The sequence below is a fragment of the Salmo trutta genome, chromosome 2 (genome assembly GCF_901001165.1).
Source record: "Salmo trutta chromosome 2, fSalTru1.1, whole genome shotgun sequence".
NCBI lineage: Eukaryota > Metazoa > Chordata > Actinopteri > Salmoniformes > Salmonidae > Salmo > Salmo trutta.
The window spans coordinates 13,915,336-13,928,910 of record NC_042958.1 but is presented as its reverse complement, the minus strand read 5'-3'; the positions used below and the strand labels follow the sequence as shown (position 1 = coordinate 13,928,910).

At 41.8% G+C, this 13,575-nt stretch overlaps 1 protein-coding gene across 1 annotated transcript in view; it reads right to left on the bottom strand.

Annotated features, from left to right (window-relative positions):
* Positions 1-13,575, bottom strand: part of flt1 (fms related receptor tyrosine kinase 1) — a 32,880-nt gene extending 19,305 nt beyond the window's left edge. Inside the window, exon 1 of the mRNA XM_029695104.1 lies at positions 13,284-13,575. Within this exon, the coding sequence (XP_029550964.1) occupies positions 13,284-13,341 (58 nt within the window). The 5' untranslated portion in view covers positions 13,342-13,575. The remainder of the gene's footprint in view (positions 1-13,283) is intronic.

Below are 13,575 nucleotides of genomic sequence, written 5' to 3'. Positions count from 1 at the left end.
GTGATGTCTTATTGGCTTTACCTGGGAGAGAGAATAGAGATGATGTCTTATTGGCTTTACCTGGGAGAGAGAACAGAGATGATGTCTTATTGGCTTTACCTGGGAGAGAGAACAGAGATGTCTTATTGGCTTTACCTGGGAGAGAGAACAGAGATGATGTCTTATTGGCTTTACCTGGGAGAGAGAACAGAGATGATGTCTTATTGGCTTTACCTGGGAGAGAGAACAGAGATGATGTGTTATTGGCTTTACCTGGGAGAGAGAACAGAGATGTCTTATTGGCTTTACCTGGGAGAGAGAACAGAGATGATGTCTTATTGGCTTTACCTGGGAGAGAGAACAGAGATGTCTTATTGGCTTTACCTGGGAGAGAGAACAGAGATGATGTCTTATTGGCTTTACCTGGGAGAGAGAACAGAGGTGATGTCTTATTGGCTTTACCTGGGAGAGAGAACAGAGGTGATGTCTTATTGGCTTTACCTGGGAGAGAGAACAGATATGTCTTATTGGCTTTACCTGGGAGAGAGAACAGAGATGATGTCTTATTGGCTTTACCTGGGAGAGAGAACAGAGATGATGTCTTATTGGCTTTACCTGGAAGAGAGAACAGAGATGATGTCTTATTGGCTTTACCTGGGAGAGAGAACAGAGATGTCTTATTGGCTTTACCTGGGAGAGAGAACAGAGATGATGTCTTATTGGCTTTACCTGGGAGAGAGAACAGAGATGTCTTATTGGCTTTACCTGGGAGAGAGAACAGAGATGATGTCTTATTGGCTTTACCTGGGAGAGAGAACAGAGAGAGAACAGAGATGAGAACAGAGATGTCTTAACAGTCTGGTCCAGAGCTATGCTGGCCACAACAACATGAACCAATAAATACCAGAGAACAATACAACAACTGACCACAACACTAGGGGTGTTGACAGATCAACTGACAGCGTCATCACAGACACTCCCAGGCAGAAACACCACTGACCCTCGTCACCTCCTCGTTCCCATGCCACTAAACCACTTGAGGACCAAAGTGGAAATGCGTAAGCAGTGTCACTTTTGTTTATGAAATAAAAGCAACGCTCTACTCCATGGTAAGTGAGGTTTATTAATGAGAGATAAATGGCTCTGTCCATCCACCCTTCCTTCCTCTCAGTCCAAAGGGAAACATTCACACAGACACGTCCTTAAACCAGCCAACTTATAAATGGAACCTAATTCACACTGTTGGGTCCTATTGGAACATACACAAACCTAATTCACACTGTTGGAACATACACAAACCTAATTCACACTGTTGGGTCCTATTGGAACATACACAAACCTAATTCACACTGTTGGATCCTATTGGAACATACACAAACCTAATTCACACTGTTGGAACATACACAAACCTAATTCACACTGTTGGGTCCTATTGGAACATACACAAACCTAATTCACACTGTTGGATCCTATTGGAACATACATAAACCTAATTCACACTGTTGGAACATACACAAACCTAATTCACACTGTTGGGTCCTATTGGAACATACACAAACCTAATTCACACTGTTGGGTCCTATTGGAACATACACAAACCTAATTCACACTGTTGGATCCTATTGGAACATACACAAACCTAATTCACACTGTTGGATCCTATTGGAACATACACAAGCCTAATTCACACTGTTGGGTCCTATTGGAACATACACAAACCTAATTCACACTGTTGGGTCCTATTGGAACATACACAAACCTAATTCACACTGTTGGAACATACACAAACCCAATTCACACTGTTGGATCCTATTGGAACATACACAAACCTAATTCACACTGTTGGGTCCTATTGGAACATACACAAACCTAATTCACACTGTTGGGTCCTATTGGAACATACACAAACCTAATTCACACTGTTGGATCCTATTGGAACATACACAAACCTCATTCACACTGTTGGATCCTATTGGAACATACACAAACCTAATTCACACTGTTGGAACGTACACAAACCTAATTCACACTGTTGGAACATACACAAACCTAATTCACACTGTTGAGTCCTATTGGAACATACACAAACCTAATTCACACTGTTGGATCCTATTGGAACATACACAAACCTAATTCACACTGTTGGAACATACACAAACCTAATTCACACTGTTGGGTCCTATTGGAACATACACAAACCTAATTCACACTGTTGGATCCTATTGGAACATACATAAACCTAATTCACACTGTTGGAACATACACAAACCTAATTCACACTGTTGGGTCCTATTGGAACATACACAAACCTAATTCACACTGTTGGATCCTATTGGAACATACACAAACCTAATTCACACTGTTGGGTCCTATTGGAACATACACAAACCTAATTCACACTGTTGGGTCCTATTGGAACCTACATAAACCTAATTCACACTGTTGGAAAAAACACAAACCTAATTCACACTGTTGGATCCTATTGGAACATACACAAACCTAATTCACACTGTTGGGTCCTATTGGAACATACACAAACCTAATTCACACTGTTGGGTCCTATTGGAACATACACAAACCTAATTCACACTGTTGGGTCCTATTGGAACATACACAAACCTAATTCACACTGTTGGGTCCTATTGGAACATACGCAAACCTAATTCACACTGTTGGAACATACACAAACCTAATTCACACTGTTGGATCCTATTGGAACATACACAAACCTAATTCACACTGTTGGGTCCTATTGGAACATACACAAACCTAATTCACACTGTTGGATCCTATTGGAACATACACAAACCTAATTCACACTGTTGGGTCCTATTGGAACATTCACAAGCCTAATTCACACTGTTGGGTCCTATTGGAACATACACAAACCTAATTCACACTGTTGGGTCCTATTGGAACATACACAAACCTAATTCACACTGTTGGAACATACACAAACCCAATTCACACTGTTGGATCCTATTGGAACATACACAAACCTAATTCACACTGTTGGGTCCTATTGGAACATACACAAACCTAATTCACACTGTTGGGTCCTATTGGAACATACACAAACCTAATTCACACTGTTGGATCCTATTGGAACATACACAAACCTAATTCACACTGTTGGATCCTATTGGAACATACACAAACCTAATTCACACTGTTGGGTCCTATTGGAACATACACAAACCTAATTCACACTGTTGGATCCTATTGGAACATACACAAACCTAATTCACACTGTTGGGTCCTATTGGAACATTCACAAGCCTAATTCACACTGTTGGGTCCTATTGGAACATACACAAACCTAATTCACACTGTTGGGTCCTATTGGAACATACACAAACCTAATTCACACTGTTGGAACATACACAAACCCAATTCACACTGTTGGATCCTATTGGAACATACACAAACCTAATTCACACTGTTGGGTCCTATTGGAACATACACAAACCTAATTCACACTGTTGGGTCCTATTGGAACATACACAAACCTAATTCACACTGTTGGATCCTATTGGAACATACACAAACCTAATTCACACTGTTGGATCCTATTGGAACATACACAAACCTAATTCACACTGTTGGAACGTACACAAACCTAATTCACACTGTTGGAACATACACAAACCTAATTCACACTGTTGAGTCCTATTGGAACATACACAAACCTAATTCACACTGTTGGATCCTATTGGAACATACACAAACCTAATTCACACTGTTGGAACATACACAAACCTAATTCACACTGTTGGGTCCTATTGGAACATACACAAACCTAATTCACACTGTTGGATCCTATTGGAACATACACAAACCTAATTCACAATGTTGGAACATACACAAACCTAATTCACACTGTTGGGTCCTATTGGAACATACACAAACCTAATTCACACTGTTGGATCCTATTGGAACATACACAAACCTAATTCACACTGTTGGGTCCTATTGGAACATACACAAACCTAATTCACACTGTTGGGTCCTATTGGAACATACATAAACCTAATTCACACTGTTGGAACATACACAAACCTAATTCACACTGTTGGATCCTATTGGAACATACACACACCTAATTCACACTGTTGGGTCCTATTGGAACATACACAAACCTAATTCACACTGTTGGGTCCTATTGGAACATACACAAACCTAATTCACACTGTTGGGTCCTATTGGAACATACACAAACCTAATTCACACTGTTGGGTCCTATTGGAACATACACAAACCTAATTCACACTGTTGGAACATACACAAACCTAATTCACACTGTTGGATCCTATTGGAACATACACAAACCTAATTCACACTGTTGGGTCCTATTGGAACATACACAAACCTAATTCACACTGTTGGGTCCTATTGGAACATACACAAACCTAATTCACACTGTTGGGTCCTATTGGAACATACACAAACCTAATTCACACTGTTGGATCCTATTGGAACATACACAAACCTAATTCACACTGTTGGATCCTATTGGAACATACACAAACCTAATTCACACTGTTGGAACGTACACAAACCTAATTCACACTGTTGGAACATACACAAACCTAATTCACACTGTTGAGTCCTATTGGAACATACACAAACCTAATTCACACTGTTGGGTCCTATTGGAACATACACAAACCTAATTCACACTGTTGGATCCTATTGGAACATACATAAACCTAATTCACACTGTTGGAACATACACAAACCTAATTCACACTGTTGGGTCCTATTGGAACATACACAAACCTAATTCACACTGTTGGATCCTATTGGAACATACACAAACCTAATTCACACTGTTGGGTCCTATTGGAACATACACAAACCTAATTCACACTGTTGGGTCCTATTGGAACATACATAAACCTAATTCACACTGTTGGAACATACACAAACCTAATTCACACTGTTGGATCCTATTGGAACATACACAAACCTAATTCACACTGTTGGGTCCTATTGGAACATACACAAACCTAATTCACACTGTTGGGTCCTATTGGAACATACACAAACCTAATTCACACTGTTGGGTCCTATTGGAACATACACAAACCTAATTCACACTGTTGGGTCCTATTGGAACATACACAAACCTAATTCACACTGTTGGAACATACACAAACCTAATTCACACTGTTGGATCCTATTGGAACATACACAAACCTAATTCACACTGTTGGGTCCTATTGGAACATACACAAACCTAATTCACACTGTTGGGTCCTATTGGAACATACACAAACCTAATTCACACTGTTGGGTCCTATTGGAACATACACAAACCTAATTCACACTGTTGGATCCTATTGGAACATACACAAACCTAATTCACACTGTTGGATCCTATTGGAACATACACAAACCTAATTCACACTGTTGGAACGTACACAAACCTAATTCACACTGTTGGAACATACACAAACCTAATTCACACTGTTGAGTCCTATTGGAACATACACAAACCTAATTCACACTGTTGGATCCTATTGGAACATACACAAACCTAATTCACACTGTTGGAACATACACAAACCTAATTCACACCGTTGGGTCCTATTGGAACATACACAAACCTAATTCACACTGTTGGATCCTATTGGAACATACATAAACCTAATTCACACTGTTGGAACATACACAAACCTAATTCACACTGTTGGGTCCTATTGGAACATACACAAACCTAATTCACACTGTTGGATCCTATTGGAACATACACAAACCTAATTCACACTGTTGGGTCCTATTGGAACATACACAAACCTAATTCACACTGTTGGGTCCTATTGGAACATACATAAACCTAATTCACACTGTTGGAACATACACAAACCTAATTCACACTGTTGGATCCTATTGGAACATACACAAACCTAATTCACACTGTTGGGTCCTATTGGAACATACACAAACCTAATTCACACTGTTGGGTCCTATTGGAACATACACAAACCTAATTCACACTGTTGGGTCCTATTGGAACATACACAAACCTAATTCACACTGTTGGGTCCTATTGGAACATACACAAACCTAATTCACACTGTTGGAACATACACAAACCTAATTCACACTGTTGGATCCTATTGGAACATACACAAACCTAATTCACACTGTTGGGTCCTATTGGAACACACACAAACCTAATTCACACTGTTGGGTCCTATTGGAACATACACAAACCTAATTCACACTGTTGGAACATACACAAACCTAATTCACACTGTTGGATCCTATTGGAACATACACAAACCTAATTCACACTGTTGGGTCCTATTGGAACATACACAAACCTAATTCACTATACTGTGCACTTTATTAAATTGATATAGCTATAACAGGAAAAAATGAAATTATGCGTAGCAATGTATTGAGTGATCTAAAAACCTATTTCCAGGAAATCAAGTGTGTTTTTACTGTTGCAGCCATTATTTAAAGGAGATGATTTATGTGTTACAAATGACCAATGAGTTGTGGCTTGAGCCAACAGCAGGGTATTGATGACTGATATGTGGTTTATAACTCTTCATAGTACTGCAGACTGGGTGTGACTTCCCAGGTCCTCAGGGCTTCTAACAGTCATTTCACACTCCTGCTTTGAGTAAAGCCTTTCTTTGGGTCCTCCACGTCATGTCAAGCATTTCCAATTTACCAAAAGTGTGCCAGTATGCTATCCTCTCTGCTATCCTCTCTACTATCCTCCTGATCAAACACATCATTGCTCTACGACCATTATCTGACCCCTCAGTCACTAGCAACCCTCAAATGAGGTTGACCTTATGATGATGCATGAGTTGAGTTCCACCTCAGCTGGACAATTTGAATGCAACCCCATTACTACTATTCATTGTCTTGGTTACCAGTGGATGCTCTAATTTTACTCACTCTGGTAATGTTTCCTCTGCTTCCACTCTGAGTCATACACACACACGCACGCACGCACGCACACACGCACACACGCACACACGCACGCACGCACGCACGCACGCACGCACGCACGCACGCACGCACGCACGCACACACACACACACACACACACACACACACACACACACACACACACACACACACACACACACACACAAACACACACACACACACACACACCTAGAGTCCTGAAGCAGAGTCTATATGTCGGGGTAAATAGTTTAAAGGAGGAAGTCAAGTCTCTCTCAGCACAGGCCCAAGGGGCATTTCAACAGGTTGTGAATTGGACAGAAAGTCCCATCCCATTTCACTCAATACAGCTGGAGCTTTCATCCAACAAACCCTAGTGTAGGATCTCATGCACTTCAAGGACATGACCGTCTGAAACCCCAGAACGTGCCTGCACGACAGGAATAAGTTCATGAGCTGAATGTAGATTACAATAAAAAAAATTGACATGTTTTTCTCATGTGTTGTACATGTTATTCCAATTATGTAAACCACAAAAGTTATTTTACAAAGTGTGGGGACATTTGCATATCATTAGAGGGAAATAATAAGGCTTGACCTTTGATATCTTGTGTTCACATGGTACAATTCATTCTTTTCAGATCCTTATCTGGGGTGGCAGGTAACCTAGTGGTTAGAGTGTTGGGCCAGTAACCAAAAAGTTGCTGGATCGAATCCCTGAGCTGACAAGGTAAAAATCTGTCATTCTGCCCCTGAACAAGTTGGTTAACCCACTGTTCCCCTGTAGGCTGTCATTGTAAATAAAAATGACTTGCCTAGTTAAATACTGACTTGCCTAGTTAAATACTGACTTGCCTAGTTAAATACTGACTTGCCTAGTTAAATACTGACTTGCCTAGTTAAATACTGACTTGCCTAGTTAAATACTGACTTGCCTAGTTAAATACTGACTTGCCTAGTTAAATACTGACTTGCCTAGTTAAATACTGACTTGCCTAGTTAAATACTGACTTGCCTAGTTAAATACTGACTTGCCTAGTTAAATACTGACTTGCCTAGTTAAATACTGACTTGCCTAGTTAAATACTGACTTGCCTAGTTAAATACTGACTTGCCTAGTTAAATACTGACTTGCCTAGTTAAATACTGACTTGCCTAGTTAAATACTGACTTGCCTAGTTAAATACTGACTTGCCTAGTTAAATACTGACTTGCCTAGTTAAATACTGACTTGCCTAGTTAAATACTGACTTGCCTAGTTAAATACAGACTTGCCTAGTTAAATACAGAAGAAAAAAAAGTCTGGCACACAAAATGTATAAATAGAAACCGTATGGTAAATCCCAACTAGCACATTTGGTTCCTTGGAAGTTGTGGGAGCGTAAGTCATTGGTTTCCCATTGGTTCTGGGAACGAAGCCATAAAAGTTGTTTCCTGACCGTAAAAACTGAAAGTTCTATGATTCCCTAAAAGTTTTCCTGGGAACTTTTATCAACGCTCTGAGAAATGATATTATAGGTTATTTGAATGTAATTAAATAAAGTTCTGAGAGCATGTTGCAATAAGACTTTTAATAACATGGCTAGCTTAGCAAACTGTTTGGAACTCCAAGCACAGATAGGACACATGGTAACTAATTTGCTTAGGCATTAATTACTCAAACACATTTACTTTTTATTGTGGCATGGAGTCAGTGAGATTCAAACCAACACACCTGAACACACTTAACAAGATAAAGAATAGAGAGAGTATTTTCTCCGCTGAGAACAGAATGTATGTTCTTAAATAACATTGTTAGAACATTCTTTGAATGTTACACATTTTTTCTTGTGGTTTTAATACAAAGTTTTCTTAATGTTCTGAGAACCTCACTTTAAAGAGAACCATGAGGAAACCCGTAGAAAACATTATGCTGAAGTACTGAAATTCCCACAGAAGAACGTTGTTTCTTAACATTCTTGGAACAATTTCAGATCATTACTTTAAATAGAACCATGAAGAAACCTGTAGGAAACGCTACGCTAAAGTACTGGAATTCCATAGAGATAGATAGAGGACTCATCTTTATATCTGTGACATTATAGCATATGTGACAGCATGGGCAGTGCCATTGAGGCTACAACCCTTAGGAATCCCCACCTAGTTGACTACTTTTAAATGGTGGATGCTTGGTGGAAGCCCATGCGAAAACGGCCTTTTGGCCACCAGAGGCCTCAATCATTCTCTATGTGAAATTCCCACCTAAGAAACATATAGTTCTCAGAACATTATATGCTACATGGGTACCCCATTCCCATTCAAATATTGTGCATTAAAATGTGTATTTAAATTAGATAAAACAAATGTGATTTAATTATTGTGGACCTTATTTTGTTCCTTGATTATGCTAATAAATACACTGCTCAAAAAAATAAAGGGAACACTAAAATAACACATCCTAGATCTGAATGAATGAAATAATCTTATTAAATACTTTTTTCTTTACATAGTTGAATGTGCTGACAACAAAATCACACAAAAATAATCAATGGAAATCCAATTTATCAACCCATGGAGGTCTGGATTTGGAGTCACACTCAAAATTAAAGTGGAAAACCACACTACAGGCTGATCCAACTTTGATGTAATGTCCTTAAAACAAGTCAAAATGAGGCTCAGTAGTGTGTGTGGCCTCCACGTGCCTGTATGACCTCCCTACAATGCCTGGGCATGCTCCTGATGAGGTGGCGGATGGTCTCCTGAGGGATCTCCTCCCAGACCTGGACTAAAGCATCCGCCAACTCCTGGACAGTCTGTGGTGCAACGTGGCGTTGGTGGATGGAGCGAGACATGATGTCCCAGATGTGCTCAATTGGATTCAGGTCTGGGGAACGGGCGGGCCAGTCCATAGCATCAATGCCTTCCTCTTGCAGGAACTGCTGACACACTCCAGCCACATGAGGTCTAGCATTGTCTTGCATTAGGAGGAACCCAGGGCCAACCGCACCAGCATATGGTCTCACAAGGGGTCTGAGGATCTCATCTCGGTACCTAATGGCAGTCAGGCTACCTCTGGCGAGCACATGGAGGGCTGTGCGGCCACCCAAAGAAATGCCACCCCACACCATGACTGACCCACCGCCAAACCGGTCATGCTGGAGGATGTTGCAGGCAGCAGAACGTTCTCCACGGCGTCTCCAGACTGTCACGTCTGTCACATGTGCTCAGTGTGAACCTGCTTTCATCTGTGAAGAGCACAGGGCGCCAGTGGCGAATTTGCCAATCTTGGTGTTCTCTGGCAAATGCCAAACGTCCTGCACGGTGTTGGTCTGTAAGCACAACCCCCACCTGTGGACGTCGGGCCCTCATACCACCCTCATGGAGTCTGTTTCTGACAGTTTGAGCAGACACATGCACATTTGTGGCCTGCTGGAGGTCATTTTGCAGGGCTCTGGCAGTGCTCCTCCTGCTCCTCCTTGCACAAAGGCGGAGGTAGCGGTCCTGCTGCTCGGTTGTTGCCCTCCTACGGCCTCCTCCACGTCTCCTGATGTACTGGCCTGTCTCCTGGTAGTGCCTCCATGCTCTGGACACTACGCTGACAGACACAGCAAACCTTCTTGCCACAGCTCGCATTGATGTGCCATCCTGGATGAGCTGCACTACCTGAGCCACTTGTGTGGGTTGTAGACTCCGTCTCATGCTACCACTAGAGTGAAAGCACCGCCAGCGTTCAAAAGTGACCAAAACATCAGCCAGGAAGCATAGGAACTGAGAAGTGGTCTGTGGTTACCACCTGCAGAACCACTCCTTTATTGGGGGTGTCTTGCTAATTGCCTATAATTTCCACCTGTTGTCTATTCCATTTGCACAACAGCATGTGACATTTATTGTCAATCAGTGTTGCTTCCTAAGTGGACAATTTGATGTCACAGAAGTGTGATTGACTTGGAGTTACATTGTGTTGTTTAAGTGTTCCCTTTATTTTTTTGAGCAGTATATATACAGGAAGAGGACAATAGTAACAATATATCAGGTTATGCAAGACAAGAAAACTTGGTCCACATACACTGAACAAACATATAAATGCAACATGTAAAGTGTTGGTCCCATGTTTCATGAGCTGAAATAAAATATCCCTGAAATGTTCTATATGCACAAAAAGCTTATTTCTCTAAAATGTTTTGCACAAATGTGTTTACATTCATGTTGGTGAGCATTTCTCCTTTGCCAAGATAATCCATCCACCTGAAAGGTTTGGCATACCAAGAATCTGATTAAATAGCATGATCATTACACAGGTGCACCTTGTGCTGGGGGCAATAAAAGGCCACTTTAAAATGTATAGTTTTGTCACACAACACAATGCCACAGATGTCTCAAGTTTTAAGGAAGCTACAATTGGCATGTTGACAGCAGGAATGTCCACCAGAGCGGTTGTCAAACAATTGAATGTTCATTTATCTACCAAATGCCGCCTTCAACATAGTTTGGAAGAATTTGGACATCCAACTGGCCTCACAAACACTGACCACATGTATGGTGTCATGTGGGTGTAACAGTGTAGGCTCCGTCCCTCTCTTCGCCCCAACCCGGGCTCGAACCAGGGACCCTTGCACACATCAACAACTGACACCCACCGAAGCAATGTTACCCATCGCGCCACAAGAGCCACGGCCCTTGCAACGCAAGGGGAAACCCTACTTCAAGTCTCAGAGAGAGTGACGTCACCGATTGAAACACTATTAGCGCGCACCATCGCTAACTAAGTAGCCATTTCACATCGGTTACACTCACCCCCCCTTTGACCTCCTCCTTTTCCGCAGCAACCAATGATCCGGGTCACGGCACCAATGTAACAGTGTAGGCTCCGTCCCTCTCTTCGCCCCAACCCGGGCTCAAACCAGGGACCCTTGCACACATCAACAACTGACACCCACCGAAGCAACGTTACCCATCGCGCCACAAGAGCCACGGCCCTTGCAACGCAAGGGGAAACCCTACTTCAAGTCTCAGAGAGAGTGACGTCACCGATTGAAACGCTATTAGCGCGCACCACCGCTAACTAACTAGCCATTTCACATCGGTTACATGGGCGAGCGGTTTGCTGATGTCAACGTTGTGAACAGAGTGCCCCATGGTGGCACTGGGGTTATGGTATGGGCAGGCATAAGCTACGGACAACAAACACAATAGCATTTGATCGGTGGCAAGTTCAATGCACAAAAATACCGTAACGAGATCCTAAGGCCCATTGTGAGGCCCATTTTTTAAGGTATCTGTGACCAACAGATGCAGATCTGTATTCCCAGTCATGTGAAATCCATAAATTAGGGCCTAATGAATGTATTTCTATTGACTGATTTCCTCATATGAACTGTAACTCAGTAAAATCTTTGACATTTTTGCAATTAATTAAATTGTTGCATGTTGCGTTTATATTTTTGTTCCGTATAGTATAAAGTTGTTGACCAATAACCATATGCGCTGCGTCCATACGTTACGCACACAGGAGCCAGTTCGAGCCAGTTCACCTCAGTTTCCTCTCCGTGCGTCTGTTTTAGCCATAAGCGCTGATTAGCGCCAGTTCCTGCGCTCTAGAAAGTTTCCTTGCGCTGGTCATGACCCCACACTCATTTATATTACAACTTCCATTTCACAAACTCATCAGCGTCAGGAAGTAGCCCTGTGTGTGCCGATTCAACCCGGGTCAAAGAGCGCACAGAGCAGGGCCACAGAGGTCTCCGTTATCCAAACAACTATCCCACAAGACAAGGCTTATCTACTAACAACAGTTAGCTGTAAAAGAAGCGCACTTCTTTAACCACCCGTGCTATATGACCACACTGATATCTCGATGGGCCAATTAATGAGACAGTCGACGGAATAGCGCCAAGAAGCCTTGGCCTGTTATGTTCAAAGCTCGGGATGCTGGCTAAACCGTCTGCCGAGTGCCAAGTGTTTGAAGAATGTTCCCCTGGCGTCAATACTATCTCTTTACTGTGACAGTACGCACGTTCCTCCTGATTATGTGGCAATCCATCTTCCATGGTCTTGCACAATAGGACTACTACTAAAAGATGGCAAGTTGGCAACCTAGGAGCACATCCTGCGTCAAGCATTTAGACAATAATTACGCATCATGCCTCAATGTGTCCATAATAAGTTGATGAAGAAATATTTATATTTAATTGGATATTATTATGAACTATTGATATTTATTTAAAACAGTAACACATTAAATCATAAATATAAGTACACTTGAATATGGAATAATTTGTGTGATTTGTCCGTAGGCGACTGAATAGGGATGGTGAGCGTGCGCCCCATGGGGAGCGGGCTGTTGCATATCCGTGCAGTTGATAGTTTCATCAATCAGTGAACTCTCTACTTACCTTTTGCGAGCGCACTGCCAGACAATCCACATAGAACCACGAATATAAAGCAAATCATGTTGTCTGTCTTCCCCGTTGCACTGATGAGCTATGCAAGAAGAAACGTGTAACACAGAGTTTAGTCCTTATTCTCCAGAGAACAGAAAGCTATAGACCGCACAGCATCAGCGCGCTTATCGCTGCTGATTCGCATTGATTCTGAGTAGGAGAGGTTTTCCAAATAGAGGAAAGGAGAGCCGTGGGAGACGCTACAGAACACCGAGCATCAACTCCAGTAAACTTGTTTTCCCAT